Source organism: Elephas maximus, chromosome 15 (assembly GCF_024166365.1).
Source record: "Elephas maximus indicus isolate mEleMax1 chromosome 15, mEleMax1 primary haplotype, whole genome shotgun sequence".
Lineage (NCBI taxonomy): Eukaryota > Metazoa > Chordata > Mammalia > Proboscidea > Elephantidae > Elephas > Elephas maximus.
Window position 1 is genome coordinate 81990166 of NC_064833.1, and position 21619 is coordinate 82011784.

General features: G+C 42.4%; 1 protein-coding gene across 1 annotated transcript in view; it reads right to left on the bottom strand.

The window, feature by feature from the left end:
- The window catches only part of CLVS1 (clavesin 1), a 223879-nt gene that overhangs the window by 26246 nt on the left and 176014 nt on the right, over positions 1-21619 (bottom strand). The window contains exons 4-5 of the mRNA XM_049854250.1: positions 6172-6282; positions 2792-3027 (exon numbers count right to left, since the gene is read on the bottom strand). Coding sequence (XP_049710207.1) covers positions 2792-3027; positions 6172-6282 — 347 coding nt within the window. The remainder of the gene's footprint in view (positions 1-2791; positions 3028-6171; positions 6283-21619) is intronic.

The following is a 21619-nucleotide window of genomic DNA, read 5'->3' on the forward strand; positions in this document are numbered from 1 at the left end:
TAGGGGAAGGCTTTCTCTCTGTGTTGGCTCTGGGGGAAGGTCGTTGTCTCTTTTCAGCTTCTGCTCCTTGGTGATCTTCATGTGGCGTGGTATCTGACTTCCCCATCTGTGCTTCCAAAGTAGAATGGTGAACAGGCATAAGGTGGACAGTCCCATTTCTAATAGGGGAGATCACAGGTATCAAGCAAATCCAAAACCCAGCAGAACAAATTAGATTAACTCTCAAGGCTTAAAAATAACCCTTTGTCCTCTGGGACCATCTGGGCAATGGCCTTGACTTCCAGACTTTGGGTGTTGGCTGTGCTCTCCAGATTCTGAGTGCAGACCCCCTGGCCAGCATCAACCCTGACTTCCAGGCCACTGGGATGGCAACTCTGCTTCTTGGGATTTGGGTGAACGCATTCTCCTAGTCCACTTGAGCGGTGACCTCACCCCTTGACCCCTGGTGGCTCCATTCTCCTGGGCCTTGGGTATGGCAGCCCTACGCCCTCAACTTTGGGTGAAGGCCTCATTCTCCTGGGCTCTTGGGCATACTAGCGCTGCTCCTTCAGCTTTGGGAGAAGGCCCCGTCTCTTGGCTCATCTGAACAGCAGCCCTACACTCTGGAAACAAGGTGGTAGAGATCTGACTCTTGGAAACCTAGGGGGCACTTTTCCACCCTTTGAAACTTGGGTGTCAGCTCCACCCGTTGATATGCAGGCAGCCCTGCCTGCCATGGTCCCTCCAACAGTTCTGCTGATCTCTGAACTGTTCCTGGAATGATGGCTTTCTTGGAAGACAACAGACACTTGCAACCAAGTCACTCCATTGGCCCATTTCCTGCCTCTAGAATTCCAGGAGGCAGGCATTTTTTCTTCCTTTTGTACTGTCTCTGTCCCTTTCTGCTGTGGTGGTTGAATAGATCCATCAGTTCACAAGCTTAAACTCTTGAACAAAAGACTGAATCATCACGTCCTTGGTGAGAGTTCTCGAACATGTACCCTTAGTTTGTACGACAGAATTTTCCAAATCTCCACATTCTGATTTTATTCTTCACAGTTCATTTACAGTCCATCTCTTACCTCTTGCATCTACTATAATTAACAAGAAGAAACCATTCTGCCCCTTAAAGAGCTTTCTTAGAAACCTCCTGAGCCAAATATCCAAGTTCATCACTTACAAGTTCTACCTCCCACAAACATTCAAACATAATTCAGACAAATTCTTTGCCACTGCATAAAAAGAATCACCTTCCCTCCAGTGTCCAATCGCATGTTGATAATTTTCTTTTAAAGCCTTATCAGAAACACTTTTTTAATATCCACATCTCTAGCAACATTCTTTTCATGGTGGGAGAAACTTTTATCACAGCTCTTTCTAAGCCCTCATCAGGATTGCCCTTAATGTCTATAATTCTACCAACAATCTATTCAAGGCAAACTAGCACTTTATGATGAAGAACATCGAAATTCTTCCAGCCTCTACCCACTTCCAAAACCACTTCCACATTTTAGGTATTTGTTACTGTAGTCCCCCACTCCCAGTACCAAATTCTGTCTTAGTTTCTTAAACCAAACCAAACCAAACCCGTTGCCGTCTAGTCGATTCCGACTCATAGGGACCCTATAGGACAGAGTAGAACCGCCCCATATGTTTTCCAAGGAGCACCTGGTGGATTCGAACTCCTGACCTTTTGGTTAGAAGCCATAGCTTTAACCATTATGCTACCAGGGTTTTTAGTACTGCTAAAACAGAAACACAGCAAGTGGGTGGATTTAATAAACAGAAATTTATTTTCTCACAGTTTAGGAGCCTAAAAGTCTGAATTCAGGGCACTGCCTCTAGGGGAAGGCTTTCTTTCTGTCTTGACCATGGGCTCTTCTTGTCATCTGACCTCTAGATCCTGGTCTGCAGAAGCCTCTGGCCTGCCACCTGACCTGCCCATTTTGGGTTTGCTGGTTCCTGCAATCTCATGAGCCAGCAGAGGTCTCCACACTGCTGCCTAACCTACAGATTTGGGACTTACCAATCCCCACAATTATGTGAACCATTTCCTTGGAGAAAATCTATCTATACATATGCATATATACATATATATACATGCATATACACATATGTAATATGTATATACATATTTACAAAAAAAAAAAAAAAACCCACTGCCATCGAGTCAATTCTGACTCATAGTGACCGTACAGGACAGAGTAGAACTGCCCCATAGAGTTTCCAAGGAATGCCTGGTGGATTCGAACTGCCAACCTTTTGGTTAGCAGCCATAACACTTAAACACTACGTACCAGGATTTCCATATATATACGCCTTATGGTTTTGCTCCTTTAGAGAGCCCAACTAAGACAGGCACATGTCTTTATTCTTGTGATGACTTTTTCATGTTTATATTCCCAGTGCCTGGTTAGTGCCTGGAGCCAGGTAAACGTTCAATAAATGGTTTCTAATGGATGAATGATGGAAAAGTTTTCTGACAAGTTGTTTTCCCATCTAGTGTATCTCAAGGGTCCCACATTTCCTTCTGGGTATATTAACAGGCTCAATAGAGATCAGGGCTGTAACCAGGCCATGACTGAGATCCTAGCCTTTAACTGTCCTTCTAATGCCAAGGGGACAACTATATTTCTAGGTCAGCCAAGCTCCATTTGCTTTCAGTTCTAGTGAAATCAGCTGAGAATGAATTGCAGTTTATTTTATTCAAGTTCTGTTCCCATAAAGGTCTTCAATTACTTAACCCACAATAGGCCCAAAGAAAAAATGCCTCTTGACCTCAGCCAGGAGGCTGTGCTAGTCTAGGCCTTACCTTTTCATCGGCTTCGGGGAGCATTCTCTCTCCAGGTTGGAGGACGTGTGTTTCACATGCATCGCGTTGTAGGAAGTGTGAGTATAATCGTTTTCATCGCTGTAGTCAGGACCGAGCAATGTCCGAGCCCATGTCCCCATGTCATAAGGAGGAAGGGTTCCCCCAAATTCAGAGGGCAAAAACTCAGGGTGTATTAGCTGGTGAAGGCTGTTTAAATTGTTTCCATGCAGAAAAATCTGGAAAGAAAGGAAAATTAGCAATAAAAAATCTGAAGCATACGACCCAGCATTTAATCTAATACGCAATTTAGCAATGACAAATTGGAGGCACTGCTGGTGATCATGGTGTTCAAAGAGGCTTTCATTTCTGTGTCTGTGGCTGAGTCTTCATAAAATGCTAATTTATTGCTCCGAAAGGGGCTGAATTAATAGTCCTTAAAAAATGAAAAATGAAGTTTATGAACAAATTGAGTATTATTTGGCCACAGCCCAAATTTATACACCCAGTCATCTCCTAATTATCTCTGCTAACGAAAGTAGTAGTGATACACGTCACCCAAATGCCAGTCATTCTTGTCACGCAGGTCAGCCAGCCTCTCTTCTCCCACCTGGGGAACTTTCCTGCCCTTGGCACCTCCCAAACCCTTTCCATTCTTCTCAGGCTTAGAGCAAGTTACAGCTTCTTCCTGAATCTGCCCCAGTGACATCTGCCCCCTCTTAATTAACTCTTCATTACCTACTGACTTCTAATTTCTTTCTGACTTATTCCTTTATGTCTTGCTTCCCCATAGGGACAGAAGTACTCTCAGGGAAAGGGATGCTGCTTCTCAGCCCCCAGGTGGGTGGGTTCAATGAAGGAGCTTGATCAATTCAATCAACGAATTGAAAACTTCCATTTCAAAAGCTGAAAGCTGGGAATTTATCGTGGGATGATTTTGCTTCAGTTCTCCATTTTTGTCTGGATTGTGGACTAATACCCAAATATGTTTGCATTTTCTAAGCATACAATGGATGATGACGAAAATTGGTCAAGCAGGCGAGGACATACCTCTAAATTGCAGCTGTTTTCAAATAAATCTGCAGAGCAGACAAGCCACAATTGAGGAATCGATTCCTGAAAGTTGGTTTAAAATGCTTCTGTGTGATGGCACTTTTGGCATGTTTCTTTATGTCCCAGGCTCGATACACATAAGTTACACCCAAGTACAGGATGATAGTCAATTATACATACATGCCTGCACCCTGCAATACCCTCCCCACCCCAGCCCCTCCCCACCCCCCACCACAATTAACCATGATGAAATGTAAATGTGATTTTAAAATACATAAATACAGGGATTCAGTAATAAATACTTGCTACCCTGGTCCATGGTACTGGGTTTAAATGGCATCATTTAAACATAAAGGGAATAAAAAATTAAGTGGTAAACTTTTCAGAAGAATATTGTAGCACTTCAGAAAACAATGTACATTTTTTAACACCAGATTTGTGTATGACTGAATTTGAATAAGACTAATTTCTTTTGAAGAAATTCACTTATTCAGGCATTTGCCAAAACTCCTTGGAGGGGAGACTATAGCATCTGAAGCAGGGAAACCTGGCGCTAAATATTAGTCCTGGTGTTTAGAGCAAACATTCATAGCCATTGATTCAACACTTCGGATTCTGAAAGTTTGGGAAGGGCTAGTGGGGCTGTTTCTCATTTCTGGGGGTCCTGCTGGATGGTCTGAGGAATGCAGCAGGGGGAAGGCTGGGCTTTCCACCTGTCAGATTCTGTTCTGTGCCCAGGACTCCAGAAACTCCCTTTTACAGCACAGCAGCAAGTGTCCATTGCTTTGTGGGAGGAATTCCCTCGGGTTCCTTCCTGAGTAGACTGTGAAGCCAGTGGGCAGCCTAGGCCACGTTGGGAACGCTCTTGGACACTTCTTTGCCCGTGGTACTCTCCTAGCCCCATGTGAATTAAGTTCTAGTTCCTAGTTCCACACTCATTTGAGGACAGTGTATTTCACCTCCCAAACCCAGTACAGAAGCCCCAGGGTGGTGCAAACAGTTAAAGTGTTCAGCTGCTAACCAAAAGTTTGGAGGTTGGAGTTCACCCAGAGGCACCTTGAAAGAAAGGCCTGGTGATCTACTTCTGAAAAATCAGCCGTTGAAAATCCTATGGAACACAGTTCTACTCTGATACACCTGGCATTGCACTAAATCCGAATCAACTTGATGGCAACTGTTAACTAGTACTCTAGCACCTGAGGTTTAGAAATTAGGAGCCATGCAGCCTGTGTGTGTGTTGAGGGGGGATCCCTGACCTCATAAGAGCTGCCTGAACATCCAGAGCTCTTCTCTAGTGTTGTGCCTTCTAGGTGTAAGGTTGGTAAGAAGGTCCCTGATCTGGTTCCCTTGAGGAGTGGCTCTCCTGACCCAGGAGGTAACTGAAAACGGTAACTGAGAATGGAGCTAAATGATAAAAAGAAATAAAGGTCCCCGAGTCTCTACTATGCGAGAGGTGTTAAACTATGTGCTTTAATACGCTGTCTCATTAAAGGACTCCAACAACTCTGTGATGTCAGTGTTAGTTTCTCCGTTTTGCAGATGAGGAAACTAAGAATCAGAGTGGTAAAGGAATGTTCAGTTACTCAGCCAGTCAGAATGCCATGAGAAAGCCCAGCTCTAATGCAAGATGCTGGCTTCCCAAACAGCAGCTGATGTGACTGAGATGAACAGGTCTTCTGCAGAAGAGCCTTATTATTTCCAATGAAGAAGGCCTTATCAGCCTGACAGGTACTGGAGTTGGCAGCTATGACCTAAGAACATGGAAAAAAGCTAAAGAAATTATAAACATTCTTCAGAGGGATAATACATTTGCAGGACAAAACATTAAAAAAAAAAAACCCATTGCCGTCGAGTTGATTCCAACTCACAGCGACCCTATAAGGACAGAATAGAACAGCCCCATAAAGTTTCCGAGAAGCGCCTGGTGGATTCGAACTGCTGACCTTTTCTGGTTAGCAACTGTAGCACTTAACCACTATGCCACCAGCATTGCTATTAAAATATTCCATGAAAACGGTGCTGCTGGGCCCAGTATCTTCTAGAAGCATTTCCAGAAAAACAAACACCTGGTATTTGCATGCCTTCAGAGTTTCCTTTGGGTTGTCATTGGGACACCAAAAATAACCAAGTTCTACTGAATTATTGATTAAATTCAGGCCATTTGCAAATTGCAGCTGAGGCTCAAATGCTCAGCGGCTGCAGAAAAGCAGAAAAGTCACAGTGAAAAATAGGGGGGAGGGCGGGGAGAGGAAGAGAGAGAAAGAAGGGGCACCGTAATGTTCACTGTACGTTCTCTGTTTGGAATTTGCATAATACATATTTTTCATTACCCTTTTCCTCGTCTTGTCTTTAAGGAATGGCTTGATGAGCGTGTATAGGGCGTGAATGTACCAAGGCTGATTAACAAAATGGACTCCTCCAAAACGGGCAGGAAAGCTGTCCTGGGGTGGAAAGAGAAATACAGACCAATTAATAAGTGCTCCAGGTTAAACAGAAACCAGCAGGACCGCAACCCCAAGGAGGAACCTGTGTCTTACCTCTTATTGACGAACTAGCTAATGGTGGGGAAAGAAAGAAAACACACCCGTGACCTTGCTGTTAAGGTTGCCTCTCTCCTCTCCTTTTGAGTCCACAATTTAAAATGTTTGCATAGGTGCCAGGCCTGTCTTCCCCAAGTCACACTTCTTTGAGTTCCTACACGGCACAGGAGCGGTGCGGCCAGGAGTGTGAGGGGAGTATGTGTTCTAGTTCTTCACTGTGTTAGGTAACCAAGGCTTCAGCTCCCAGGAGCCCTAAGCACAGGATCTTTCTCTTAACCCTCCTTCTCCACTCTCTTCCCTCTCCCACCAGCATTATCATGACAATAGCTGAACTTCTTGGGTGACTGAGAGCTGTGTAGGAAGGATTGGGGAAGGACTGCAAATGATTTTAAGAGGTGGGGCTCAGTGGAATTGGACCAAAGTCTAACGTCGCTTGCTCTCAAGATTTTTACAGATTCCTGCACTAGCTTCGATTTCACCCTGAGGACGCACAATAGGTCCTAGGGAAAAGACACTTGTTGAATGTGGGCTAACTGGATCCCTTAATTGAGGGAATATGGATATCTTTTTTTTTTTTTTTTTCTGCCCATCAATACACTTTGTAAATGGCAAAAATAAGAGCATTTTTTAGATAACTCCAATTTTGGAATCCAGATCAGGGCATAAACTCATGTTTTAGAAGCTGTTCTCAGTGCTAATTAGCTCCACAGAATGAAGGACCTTGGCCACACAGTCTAAGCTAGTCTCAGAGGATTGGGTCCTGAGATCCTGAAGAATGGCTAAGCCAGTTAGGTTAATCTTGTCTAACAGAATCAAAAACAAAGCAACATCTAAATGCTATTTGAACTGCCAAGTTCACTGTCAATCAATTTTATCACAACAAATATCTTCGTAAAATGTTAGCAGGTAAGATGAAAGCTCTGAATTTGGGCTGTCTGAGCTAACGGTGCAGGCAGCTTGCTGTTCCCTGCAGGAGTATGACACACCTTGCTTGGGTCTTTTTTAGGAAAAGACAAGGAAAGAGGGTTATTAACTTTTTTTCCAGAACCCTTTGAGTCTGCAGGGTCCCTGGGCCTCTTCCAGTCGAGACCTAGTTTCAGATATAAGTGCATAGAACTGGGCTTAAGGGTTGACATTTGAAAAACTTAAAAATAGTATTACCTCTACCTAGACATTTCACAGAGTAGAAAGAAATTAGATGTTTTGAAGGATAAACTGAACCATTTCAGTAAAAGGTCTTGGCTTTGCAGGGTACAGATCTTTTAATTAATTATTCTATTTGAAAGAACTTAATGGAACCTCTGAGTATAGGGGTGGAGAGACCCTTTGTAATATTTTTGTCCATCTGTCATCGTCTCTCACTATTCCAAATCTGATTTTAGAAACATAAAATTTCCTAATAAGGCTGTCTTTCTCTTTTATATACTCTTTAGGGTCTAAGAATTTCTTTAAAAAAAGACTATATCCACAAGTTTTTCCTTTGTACTAAGTGGTAGGCAGTAGCCTCATTCTCTCTGGCAACTTCCTACTTCTTACTCAGAAATATAATTCATTATCCTTCACATGAAAGCTTGGGTTCTGAGGGGCTGTAGAAGAAGGATGAGAGTAAACTGTTTATTTATAAAACCATGGCTTACTATCCTTTTTAATAGGGTAATTTTTGAAGCTCTGGTGGCATAGTGGTTAAGAGCTCAGCTACTAACCGAACGGTTCCCAGTTCAAATCTACTAGGCGCTCCTTGAAACTCTATGGAGCAGCTCTACTCTATCCCATAGGGGTCGCTATGAGTTGGAATTGACTTGATGGCAACAGGTTTGGTTTGGTTTTGGTTTTATCATGGGTTAAATTGTATTTTCTCCAATATATGTGCTGAAATCCTAACCCTTGTACCTGTAAATACAATCCTGTTTGGAAATAAGGGGTTTCTTATGTTATGAGGTTATGTAAGTAAGAGTAGAGTGGGTCCTAAACCTAATCATTACTGAGTTATTAAAAAAAAAAAAAGCAGAATAGACACAGAGACAGACACAGGGGAGAGACTGACACTAAGGAATGCCAAGGTCCTCATGGGGCTTCAGATAAGGAAAGACCTCCCCCTAGAGCCATACCCTGAATTCAGACTTCTAGCCTCCTGAACTGTGAGAAAATAAATTCCTGTTCTTTAAAGCCATCCACTTGTATCATTTGTGTTATGGCAGCACTAGGTAACTATGAAGAGGGCCAATAAGAGGGTTCTTATTTCTATTGATAGTCTATTGCGTTATGAATGTCTAGGTTAGTAAAGTAGAAGAAAATTATAAATAATACTCTAGAGGCAGTAGGCAAAATTACAAAGAAAACATTAATCTTTTCAAAATATCTAGAGACTCACTCTTAGTTTTAGACTATGGAATCTCAATTATCAAAACTGTCTTCTAGCCACCTGATCTTTGACAAAGGCTCAAAGTCCATTAAATGGGGAAAAAATGGTCCTTTAAACAAGTGGTGCTGGCAAAACTGGATGTCAATCTATAAAATAAAACAGGACCCACAGCTCACACCGTACACAAAAACTAATTCAAAAGGATCGAAGACCTAAATATAAAACCCGAAACTATAAAGATCATAGAAGACAAAATAGGGTCAATGCTTGTTGTTGTTTTTAGGTGCCGTTGAGTCGGTTCCGACTCATAGCGACCCTATGCACAACAGAACGAAACACTGCCGGGTCATCCTTACAATCGTTGTTATGCTTGAGCTCATTGTTGCAGCCACTGTGTCAGTCCACCTCATTGAGGGTCTTCCTCTTTTCTGCTGACCCTGTACTCTGCCAAGCATGATGTCCTTCTCCAGGGACTCATCCCTCCTGACGACACGTCCAAAGTATGTAAGACGCAGTCTCTGCATCCTTGCCTCTAAGGAGCTTTCTGGCCGCACTTCTTCCAAGACAGATTTGTTCGTTCTCCTGGCAGTCCATGGTATATTCAATATTCTTCGCCAACACCACAATTCAAAGGCGTCAACTCCTCTTTGGTCTTCCTTATTCATTGTCCAGCTTTCACATGCATATGATGCGATTGAAAATACCATGGCTTGGCTCAGGTGCACCTTAGTCTTCAAGGTGACATCTTTGCTCTTCAACACTTTGAAGAGGTCCTTTGCAGCAGATTTACCCAATGCAATCTGTCTTTTGATTTCTTGACTGCTGCTTCCATGGCTGTTGATTGTGGATCCAAGGTCAATGCTAGGGGCCCTGATATATGGCATTAACAGGATACAAACCATCACTAACAACATACCCCAGAAGATAATCTAGATAACTGGGATCTTCTAAAAATTAAACACGCTCATCAAAAGACTTCACCAAAAGAGTAAAAAGAGAGCCTACAGACTGGGAAAAATTTTTTGGCTATGCCACACTCAACAAAGATCTAATCTCTAAAGTCTATAGGAAAATCCAACACCTCTACAATAAAAAGAAATAATACAATTAAGAAATGGGCAAAGAATATGAACAGACACTTCTCCGAAGAAGACATTCAGGTGGCTAACAGACACATGAGGAAATGCTCACAATCACTAGCCATTAGAGAAATGTAAATCAAAACCATAATATGATACCATCTCATCCAGACGTTACTAGAACAAAACAAAACAGAAAATAACAAATGTTGGAGAGGTTGTGGGGAAACTGGAACACTATGCACTGCTGGTGGGAACGCAAAATGGTACAACCATTTTGGAAAGTCATACAGTGCTTCCTCAAAAAGCCAGAAATAGAAATACCATATGATCCAACAATCCCACTCCTAGGACTATATCCTAGAGAAATAAGAGTGGTCACATGAATAGACATATACACACTAATGGTCATTGCAGCATTATTCATGATAACAAAGAGATGGAAACAACCTATGTGCCTATCAACAGGTGAATGGATAAACAAACTATGGTACATGCACAAAATGGAACACTCTATGCAACAATAAAAAACAATGATGAATCTGTGAAACATCTCACAACATGGGTGAATCTAGAGGGTATTATGCTGAGCAAAATAAGTCAATCACAAAAGGACAAACACTGTATGAGACCACTATTATGAAAACTCAAGGAAAGGTTTACACACAGAAAAAAACAATCTCTGAGGGCTGGGGGGAAGGGGAGGGATGGGGAGGGAAAAAAACTAGCTGGATAGTAGATAAGTGGTGACTTCTGTGAAGGGTGAGACAGCACTCATCACTGAGCAAGTCAGTACAGCTTGACCAGGGAGAAGTCATAGAGGCTTCACAGACACATCCAAACTCCCTAACAGATCAAGCTACTGGGCTGAGGACAGGGGATCACGGTCTCGGGGGACATCTAACTCAACTGGCATGACATAGTCTATAAAGAAAATGCTCTATATCCGACTGTGGTGAGTAGCAGCTGGGATCTTAATAATCTGCAAGTGGCCATCTAAGATAGACCTACTAGTCCTGCCCTGGCTGGAGCAAAGGAGAAAGAAGAGAACCAAAGACACAACGGAAAGATGAGTCCAAAGGACTAATGAACCACAACTACCACATCCTGCATCAGACTGAGCACAGAACAACTAAATGATGCCCGGTTACCACCACTGACAGCTCCGGCAGGGATCACGATAGAGAGTCCCCAACAGAGTGCAGAAAAATTGTATAACAAAATTAAAATTCACAAAAGGAAAAACAAAAACCAGGCTTGCTTGGTCTGTGTGAGACTGGAGAAATCCTGGAGACCCTTCGAAGTCAGTACTTAAGTCACTCCTGAGGCTCTCCCTTCAGCCAAAGATTAGACAGGTCTACAGGGCCAACAGTAGCACACGTGAGGGATGTACTTCATGGTCAATCATGTACATGAGACTAATGGACATACCAGTCCAAAAGCAAAGACAAGAAGCCAGGAGAGGATAGGAAAACTGGACAAATGGAAACAGGGAACCCAGGGTGAAGAAGAGGGGATTGTTGACACATCACAGGGTTCACAACCGATGTCCACAAACCAATTTGTGTATTAACCGTTTAATGAGAATCTAATTTAATTTGTAAACTTTCACCTAACGCACAATTTAAAACACAAACAAAAACCATCTTCTATTTGTATCAGGGATGATTGAAAGAAAAAAATAATTGGCCTGAGAGCCAGTAAATTCTCTGTAGGGTGGTCCTGGCTGATTGGCCCGCTCACTTGAAGGTGTGGACTTTCTTTGCTCTCATTCGAGACAGCCAGTTAGTATGTGCAGATAAACACAAGGAGAGCCCTGGGCCTTGGAGTTCTGGGTTTCTGAGTAGAAACAGGACCACTTTTCCTCAGATACCTCCTGTAAAATTCAAATGAAAGACCTTCCTGTTGAATAAAGGCAATGTGCAAATGTTCTAGGTATTCCAGAGTAAGCCTGACCTTGTTATTAATAATGGGGTGTATGTGTGTGTGTGTGTGTGTGCTGTGCAGAGGGAGCAGCAAGTGAAGGGAAAATTAGCAAAGACAATCGTCTTGTTGTGGCCGTCCCTCATTGGTGGTCGCCTTTGCCTATTCACGTAGCCAACTGCAGATAAAGGAAAAGCTGCCTGTCACAAATGTCTCTCCAGGTTGCTTCCGGGGCCTACCAACTTCATGGACCTCTTTCTTCAATGACAGTGTAACATTTTCTTTTTCAGAGTTCTTAAGTCTAAAGAGTATGTGCTAAAACGTACCCTAGGTTCAAGAAAAAGGGGTATTAATTTCTACACATTTTATACATCTATCAATAAAATTATACCCCCCCCCAAAAAAACCAGTTGCCACCGGTGGTCGAGTTGGTCCTGGCTCATGGTGGCCCCGTGTGTGTCAGGGCAGAACTGTGCTGTGTAGGATTTTCAACGGCTGAGACATTTTGGAAGTAGATTGCCAGGGCTTTCTTTCGAGATGCCTCTGGGTGGGCTCAAATCTCCAAATTTTCAGTTAGCGGCCAAGAGCGTTAACCATCTGCGCCATCCAGGATTCCAGTTTCAAATTATGAACATATTCAAAACATGTACTTTAAATTAATTTTAATTAATTATATTTGTTTTCTTATTATAAGAATAGTACACACTCTTGAAAATTGGAAGGTAGATAAAAACATCAAAAAAAATAATTTTAATTTTAATTAATTATATTTGTTTTCTTATTATAAGAATAGTACACACTCTTGAAAATTGGAAGGTAGATAAAAACATCAAAGTTTACAAAATTAGAAGATACAAAAAGGCACAAAGAAGAAAAGAAAAATCACCTACAATGCCATTGCTGAAGATACACTCTTACTATTTTCTATTATTCAAGGTAGAGTATGTTAAGTGGTTGTAACAAACAACTCCCGCTTTTTATTGTCTAAAACTACAAGGGTTTCTTTCTTGCTCACACTAAACACCCCTGCTGGGCTGGTGGGGGCTCTGCTTGATTTGCTCTCAGGCAGGAGGGCAGCCTCCCCCACTGGGAACACTGCTGTTTGGCAGAGGAAAATCACTTGGGGAATCACACCCTCATTTTTAAAGTGACGAGCTTCATCTGTAGCATTTTACGTGCCAAATACGCACCTGAATTTCAGGCAGGGCTTTAAACCCATTCCTTCCAGCTCGAACCCTTCAAACCCCTGCTGAGAATTTGCGTGGCTAACATTTCTCAGGTGCTGCTATGATGCTGGTTAGGGATCGGTTTTGAGCACCCCTAGGAGGGAGCCCTGGTGGTGCAGTGGTTAACAGCTGACTGCTAACCAAAAGGTTGGCAGTTCGAGTCTGTCACCTGCTCCTTGGAAACCCTCTGAAGCAGTTCTACGCTGTCCTGTAGGGTCACTATGAGTTGGAATCTACTCAGTGGGTTTAATTTTTTTTTTTTTTTTCCAGTAGAGCAGTGGTTCTCCAAATTTATTGCACACGAGAATCACATGAGAATCTTCTTAAAATGTAAATTCTGATTGAGTATATCTGGGGTAGAAACGCAAATTCTCGGCAGGGGTTGGAACTGGAACGAACCGGTTCGAAGCCCTGCTTCCAGGATGTCAGGAAGTGTGATTCTACCTTGTGCCCAGTAGGGGAAGGAGCAAAGTGTTGGTGAACAGCACTGGTTACCCAGGCCCTTCTAACCCTTCCTTTCCCCTCCCCACCCTCCGCTCTCCTCCTATCATTTTTTCTTTCCTTTCACTTTCTTCTTCCCGTCCTTCCTTCTTTCCATAAAAATAAAATAAAAAACCAGTTATTGTCAGGTTGATTTCGACTCCTAGTGACCCCATGTGTTGCACAGTCACATTGTGCTCCATAGGGTTTTCAATGGCTGTGACCCGTTGGAAGTAATTCACCACGCCTTTTTTCTGAGTTGTCTCTGGGTGGATTTGAACAGCCAATCTTTCAGTTACTAGCCAAGCACTCAAGCTTTGTGCCTCCTTTTCCTTCCTTCATTCCTCCTAATTGGGATCCTGGATTTTAAATTGGACTTTATAACTCGTTACTGATAGCTTACAATATGTCAGACCCCGTGCTGGTGATACAGTATTGGCTAATACAAACATAGTTGATAGAGTAGGGGGGAAAACAAGAAGTTACAATTATTTAATGATTTGTGTAGTATCTTTAATTCTTCCTAGACAATCAGTCCATGCCTCTGATCTCCTCAATTCAGCACGTATTTATGAGTGGGTTATATTCTCTAACCTTTTTTGTTTTTTTATACTACGACAGCCATAGCCCTCTGTGATTTCAGCTCTCTTTGCTGTCTTCTCTCCGTGAGCTCTTCCGCTGCCATGAGGTGCTGGGGCCAGGTTTGGGCTCACTGCCTTTGCCTCTTTTACCTGCAATCACTCCTCTAACACTCTTCTTTGGAATAAGTTGCAACATCAAAAGGTAGATGGAGTGCTAACATCTCTGTGAAGAAGCCCTCTCCTGAACAGCCACTCCACCCCCCATCATACATATTCAGACTGAATAAATTAGCACACACATCTTTGACACTAGTTCCCTGGCACTCTAACTCCACGTTCAAACAGAGTACCATCTCCAAACCCTTCCTAAACAAAATACTGGCTCCATGATTGATCTGCAAATATGAACTCTATCATTCACTTCCAGGGCTCACTCCTTGCTCCCTGAATATATGTAAGGCTGTTCTCATTTGCCATATTTTCCTAAATCAGACACATATGATATCAGCTAAGTGTTATTAAAATAAGGACTCTTACATCAAAGAAAGTGTACGAAGACAGTACAACACAGATTTAAGATGACTGGAGAAGGGAACAGCGGCCGAGAGAGGAAAGGACTACTAAGTAATAGGTTTTTACATGCTACGACTTGGATGAACCTTGAAAACATTATGCTAAGTGAAATAAGTCAATCAAAACAGGACAAATACTGTACGATCTCACTAATATGAGATACTTAGAATTAGGCAAATGTATAGAGACTAAAGTTTAATAGTGGTTAGTGGGGCAGGAAGGAGGGGGAAGTGGAATCATTGCTTAGGAGGCGTTGAGTTTATGGTGACGGAAAACTTGGCAACAGATAGTGGTGATGGGTGCATAACATGATGAATGTAATCAGTGTCACTAATTGTACATGAAAAGTCTTGAACTGGCAAATGTTATATCTATCTTTATAACAATAACAACAAAAGAATGAAGCAAACCTGGAAAAAGAAAGGAAGGAAGGGTGGAGGGAGGGAGAGAGAAAGAGAAGGAAGAGACTAGAAAATCCCTTCTCAGAAAACTAGGGGAGAACAGAATTATACAACTTTTTGAGTGGAGTAAATTTAACCAGGAAAGGGAATGTTGTTGTTGTTAGGTGCCATTGAGTCAGTTCCAGCTCATAGCGACCCTACGCACAACAGAACGAAACACTGCCCAGTCCTGTGCCATCCTTACGGTGGTTGTTATGCTTGAGCTCGTTGTTGCAGCCACTGTGTCAATCCATCTCATTGAGGGTCTTCCTCTTTTAAGCTGACCCTGTACTCTGCCAAGCATGATGTCCTTCTCCAGGGATTGATCCCTCCTGACAACATGTCCAAACTATGTAAGATGCAGTCTCGCCATCCTTGCCTCTAAGGAGCGTTCTGGCTGTACTTCTAAGATGGATTTGTTTGTTCTTTTGGTAGTCCATGGTATATTCAATGTTCTTCGACAACACCACAATTCAAAGGCGTCAATTCTTCTTCCGTCTTCCTTATTCATTGTCCAGCTTTCGCATGCATATGATGCAATTGAAAATACCATGGCTTGGGTCAGGCGCACCTTAGTTTTCAGGGTGATACCTTTGTTCTTCAACACTTTGAAGAGGTCCTTTGCAACAGATTTACCCAACGCAATGTGTCTTTTGATTTCTTGACTGCTGCTTCCATGGCTGTTGATTGTGGATCCAAGTAAAATGAAATCCTTGACAACTTCAATCTTTTCTCCATTTATCATGATGTTGCTCTTTGGTCCAGTCGTGAGGATTTTTGTTTTCCTTATGTTGAGATGCAATCCATACTGAAGGTCTGCTAAGCTCCAGATCCTTATCCAATGGCTCTTTGCCACACTTCTCTATTTGAAAGAGCCTAAAGCTTCTTAAAAGGAGCCCTGGTGGTACACTGGTTAAGCACTCGGGTGCTAATGAAAGGTTGGCAGTTCAAAGCCACCAGCTGCTCTGTGGGAGAAAACCTGGTGTTCTGCTCTTGTAAAGATTAACAGCCTAGGAAACACTATGGGCAGTTCTACTCTGTCACATAGGATCATTATGAGTCAGAATCAACAGCAGCAACAAAGCTTTTTAAAGAGGAGCCCTGGCAGCACAGTAGTTAAGCCATCTGCTGCTAACTGAAAGGTCGGTGGTTTGAACCTACCAGTTGCTCCACAGGAGAAAGATGTGGCAGTCTCATTCTGCCTTGGAAACACAACGGTGCAGCTCTACTCTGTCCTATATGTAGCTATGACTCTGAATCAACTCAACAGCAATGGCTTTGTTTGGTTTTTAGAAGCTTCTTAAACACATCAAGTCCAAAATGGAATTTGCCATCTTTATCTCACTCCACTCCCAATGTGTTTTCCTTTTGGGCTTCCTAGCTTAATACCAGACACCTTCATGGTGCAATGGTTTAGCACCTGGCTGGTAACTGAAAAATTATTGGTTCGAACCTGCTAGTGGCTCCTCAGGAGAAAAGACCTGAGGATCTGCTCCCATAAAGATTATAGCCTCGGAAACCCTGAGAGGTAATTCTACTCTGTCCTATAGGGTTGCTAAGAGTTAGCAACTCTTAGCTTAATACCAGCTTAATACCTGGTGCCACACACCACCCAGGGGCACGAGCCATAAGGAACATCCAGTGGATTGTGTCCTGAGTCCTCTCCCTCCCTATCTACAAAAAATGAAGCACTAATTCTCATCCATTCTATATCCTAAATATCTCTCTGATCTGTCCAGCCTCTCCATCTCAATTGTCACTCTCTTGAAGTGCACCCGACAGCCTCATACCTGGTTGCAGGATTTTCCCACCAGCCCATTCTCCTCACTAGAGTGTGAGTGATCTTGTCATTTTCAGCCTTCAATTCTTCAATGGCTTCCCACTGCCCTCAACATAAAGCCCAACCTTCTTATCACACTCTACGATCTTTAATGACCTGTGCTTTCCTCTCTCCTCTTTCAACTCTTCCTTAGGCTTTAATAATGAACTAAAAGAACCCCAGTGGTGCAATAGTTAAGAGCTCTGCTGTTAACCAAAAGGTCATAGTTCAGCAGTTCAAACCCACCACTGGCTGCACATAAGAAAAAGCCCGATTATCTGCTCCTGTAAAGATTGTGGCCTAGGTAACCTAAGGGGAGCTCTAGTTCTGTCGCATATGGTCGCTATGAGTCGGAATCAACTTGATGGCACACAACAACAACAATAAACTACTTTCAGATATTCAAATGTGCCATGTTCTCACTTGCTTTGAGGACTTTGCACTTGCTATCCTCTGTTTGCACACATTTCCCCTACCATCTTCTTTATCACTCAACTCTCAAGTCAGAAGCCACTTCCTCCTAAAAAGTTCCCTGACCTCCCAGTCTTGGTGAGGCATTTGTCTTGTGTTTTCAGGCCCACTATGGCCTCTATCTCTATGATAACACTTATCTAATGTATGGTAAGGAATACTGGTGGTGTAAAGGTTAGGCTTTTGGCTGCTAATTGAAAGTTTGGTTGTTCAAACCCACCCAGTGACTTTGCGGGAGAAAAACTTGGCGATCTGCTCCCATAAAGAATACAGGCTAGAAAACCCTATGGGACAGTTCTACTCCGTCTTTTGGGGTCGCTATGAGTCGAAATCGATTAAATGGAACCTAACAACAATATATGGTAACTGCTTACTTACTGGTCTCCCTAATTAGACTTTACTTTCCTAAGGACAGGATTAATCTTTCCTCACCATGGCATGGGCATGCACAGCATCTGGTCTGTGTCTTGCTCTGCTGAAACCCTGGTGGCGTAATAGTTAAGAACTACGGCTGCCAACCAAAAAGTCAGTAGTTTGAATCCCCCAGGCATTCCTTGGAAACCCTATGGGTATGTTCTACTCTGTCCCATAGGGTTGCTATGAGTCCGAATCTATTCAATGGCAACAGGTTTGGTTTTTGGTTTTTATACACACAGGCATCCACACACACATGTATGTCTTCCCTACATATTATTGACAATATTCCCATGGGAATATGTGGGCAGCTGGAACTCCTAGTCTTACACATCAGTAACAAGGAGCCCCTTTCACTTTGGGTATCAGTGGAGGCCAAGTGAAAAACCTGAACTTCTACCTCCACTCAGAAGATTTAATGAATGCTCCAAGTATGTTGTTCTGCATAATCTGATACTAAATTTTTATCTTGGTACACATCTTTAGAATTCTGGGGAGAACCGATTCAGTTCAGTGTCCAAGCTAAACATTGGGAGATGTAGACTTAGTTTGCCTGGGACAACATCAGCTTTTTGTATTGAAGCAAATCAGTTTATATCTAAAGCTACATGGCTTTTCTTGGGTCTTTAAAATTGAAAAAGGGACAAATTAGACTCTACGACAGCCACTTTTTCAGAACTCAGTCTTAGTTCAAAGAGTTAGATGAAAGAATATAAACCACTTCCTCGTTGTTTTCCATTCAGTGATATACAGTGTTTAATTAGCTTTCGACCATAAGACTGGGTTAACTTAGTCTAAACTGGCTTTTAAATGATGTTTTTCAAGCAATTGTGAAGCAGATAGTAGCCCCGAAAAATTCTTTTCTTCCACAGAGTCTTGAAAAGTTTAATAATAATCACGTACATTTCAATTTGTGGTGATGGCAAGGCAAAGCTGTGGCCTCTCAAAACATGTAGCCCTTAAGCCTTAGCTAAGCAGAAGTTTGTTGCATTTTCAGTAATTTAATATCAATGGTTCCATTTGGCTAACAGTCTCAAGCTCCACAGCACAAGGACAATGATAACTGAGGGTCCCTTCAGTATATTTTAAGACCCTTATTATATAATATGATTATCAGATTTCTGCTTCCAGGAAGAGAAAGTAGATGTATTTTCCCCATTCCTCCTATTAAGTACAACTAAAAACCCTAAAATCTGTAAGTAAAACAGACATAAGAAAACTCTGTAAGGTGTAGAGAAGGTAGAATGGTTACAGACCCCAGAACCCAAGGAACAACTTTCTGGTGAGTTCCCCAGTTTCCTTTCATGCCTTATATAACAGTCTTGAAGCTGAACAAGCTAGAAATCTGTTGCTGAACTAGCTAGAAATCTGGAAACACCAATGGCACGGTAAAAACAAACAAACAAACAAACAAACAAATCCTAGACTCAGAAAAGACTGCTCTTCCTCTGCAAAGGACCAGGAAAGGGGAAGCCTAACAAGACAGACAACTTTCAGACAATAATTGCTCTACTCCAGCCAAACACCACAGGAATTAACTGTGGTGACATCCTGTCCATGCCAGCAAAGTCCTAGTGAGAAGCCTAGACTTCCACCCTAGCAAGGCTGTAACAAAACACCCCAAAACCCCACTGGAAGTTGTCAAAGAAGAACAAGTAGGTAGCTGGGACTTCTTTCCCCACCAGGCAGTAACAAGGTTCCCCTCCGTCTCTCTCAGAGGCACTTAGTAGAGAGTCAGGACTTCTCACCATCCCTGAGCAGTAGCTAGACTACCCCCACTGTGGTGTCAGTGGAGACTATGTGGGGAGTTGGAACTTCTAGTCTTGCACGGCAGTAACAAGGAGTCTCTTTCACGCTGGGCATCAGTGGAGGCCAAGTGAAGAACCTGAACTTCTACCTCCACTTTTGTGGTGAAATGAATTCTTTATGTGGCCTTTTGCCTTGGTTCTTTGGAAAAACAGCTTGAGTGATTTTTTCCCCCTAAGCCCTGAAGAGTTACCTTTGCCCTAGTTTTCTACTCCAGAGGGTTTGTTACACTTCCTGGGTAAACTGTAAACAGCTTGATTTGATACTTTTTGTCTGGTTCTTGGCTGCAGCCTGTCCTGTGATTGGTGTGCACCTTGCAGGGATTGGTCAATATACCATGCAGATGAAGTGACTCTAAACAAACAAATGAACAAAAAAACCCACCAAACTCATTGCCGTTGAGTCGATTCTGACTCATAGCAACCCTACAAGACAGGGTAAAACCGTCTCTTAGAGTTTCCCTGGGCTCCAAAATGACTCTAGATTGTGCAAATGGAATTACTATAGCCTACTATGCAAATGAAGTGTCTGTGGCCTACAAAGAGGGATTAGTCAGTTTATGGTCCTGGTGAGGGGGGCATGCCTTGGAATTGATGAGGAGTTTGTATATATATGCAGTCTACCCCACAGAGGTTTTTCAGATAAGAAAAAGGAAGAAAGAAGAAAGAGGAGGCAAGGGACTTCCTAAAGGAGCTGTAACATGGGTCAAGAGCTGTAACATGAAGATAGCAACAGGACCAGAAAGGGCCTACTGGCAGAGCCAGCGGTGACAGGACAGAAGGATCCCTGCAACAGTCAGTGGTGACAGAGGAAAGGGCCAAGAGGAGCTTGTCTTGAGGGTGCCAAGAGGAGGCCTGCATGGCAGAGAGAAGGGCCTGCTTGCTTGCACAGCTGAATGCAGCAGAGAGAGTGGTACTGCAGTGAAGAAGAGAGAAATGTGCTTTCCTTATTCAGGGGAGACTTCCAGACTTTGCCTGCATGCTTCCTGATCCTGATTCTGAGTTGTAGCCTGTTGATTCTGGTCTCAAATTTTACTGTGTTCCTTCCTTAATAAATCACTTGACCCTAAGTATGGTCTGTGAGTTCTGTGTGGCCACTGCAATGGATTATCAAATCCCAGAAGAGATGTAGAGAGGGATGGCTGGTGTCAGAACTGGTTAAAAGGTTGGAGAGCGGAGGTATGTCTGACCTCCACCTAATGAGAATCAGCTTTGGGCTGATGGTAATTCTCATCATTCTCCCTTGTGAATTTGGACAGGTTCTGATGCTACTACTACTGGAAAATGATCTTGCAGTAATGAGTTGGAAGCAGCCACTCCTTCCTCTGCTGGAGAAGTATCAGAGGAAATCAGCTAAAACAGATGTTTGCAGAGTCTCAGAATATAATATGTAAATGACAGTTTCAGTTAAAAAACCCCTCATCATATCAAGAACCAGGAAAATCTCAAACTGAATGAAAAAAACTGAGTTCAACAACAAATGAGAGCTTTTGAAATTATCTGATGAAGGTTTTAAAGCAGTCATCATTAAAAAATGCTTTAACAAGTACTTACAAACACACTTGAAACAAATGAAAAAATATAGAAAGCTTTGGTAAATGAAGAAAATATATAAAAATGAACAAAATTGAAATTTTACAACTGAAAAATACAGTAACTGGAATAAAAGCTTAGTGGATGGGCTCAACAGAAGAACAAAGGAAAGAATTAGTGAATTGGGAGGTAGAACAAAAAGAAATTGTCTAATCTGAACAACAGAGAGAAAAATAAACTGAGCCTCAAAGGCCTATAGGCCTATAACAAAAAAGATCTAACATTTGTGTCATCAAAGTTCCAAAAGAAGAAGAGAAAGAGGGCAGGACTAAAAAATTGAACAAATAATGGCTGAAAACTTTCAAAAATTGCCAAGTGACATAAACCTGCAAATTCAAGCAGCTGTGTGAACCCTAAACAGTATAAATTTGCATGAATTGACACCAAGATACAGCATAATTAAATTTATGAAAACTAAAGACAAAGAAAGAATCTTGAAAGTTGCCAGAGAAAAATGGCATCTTGCCTTTAG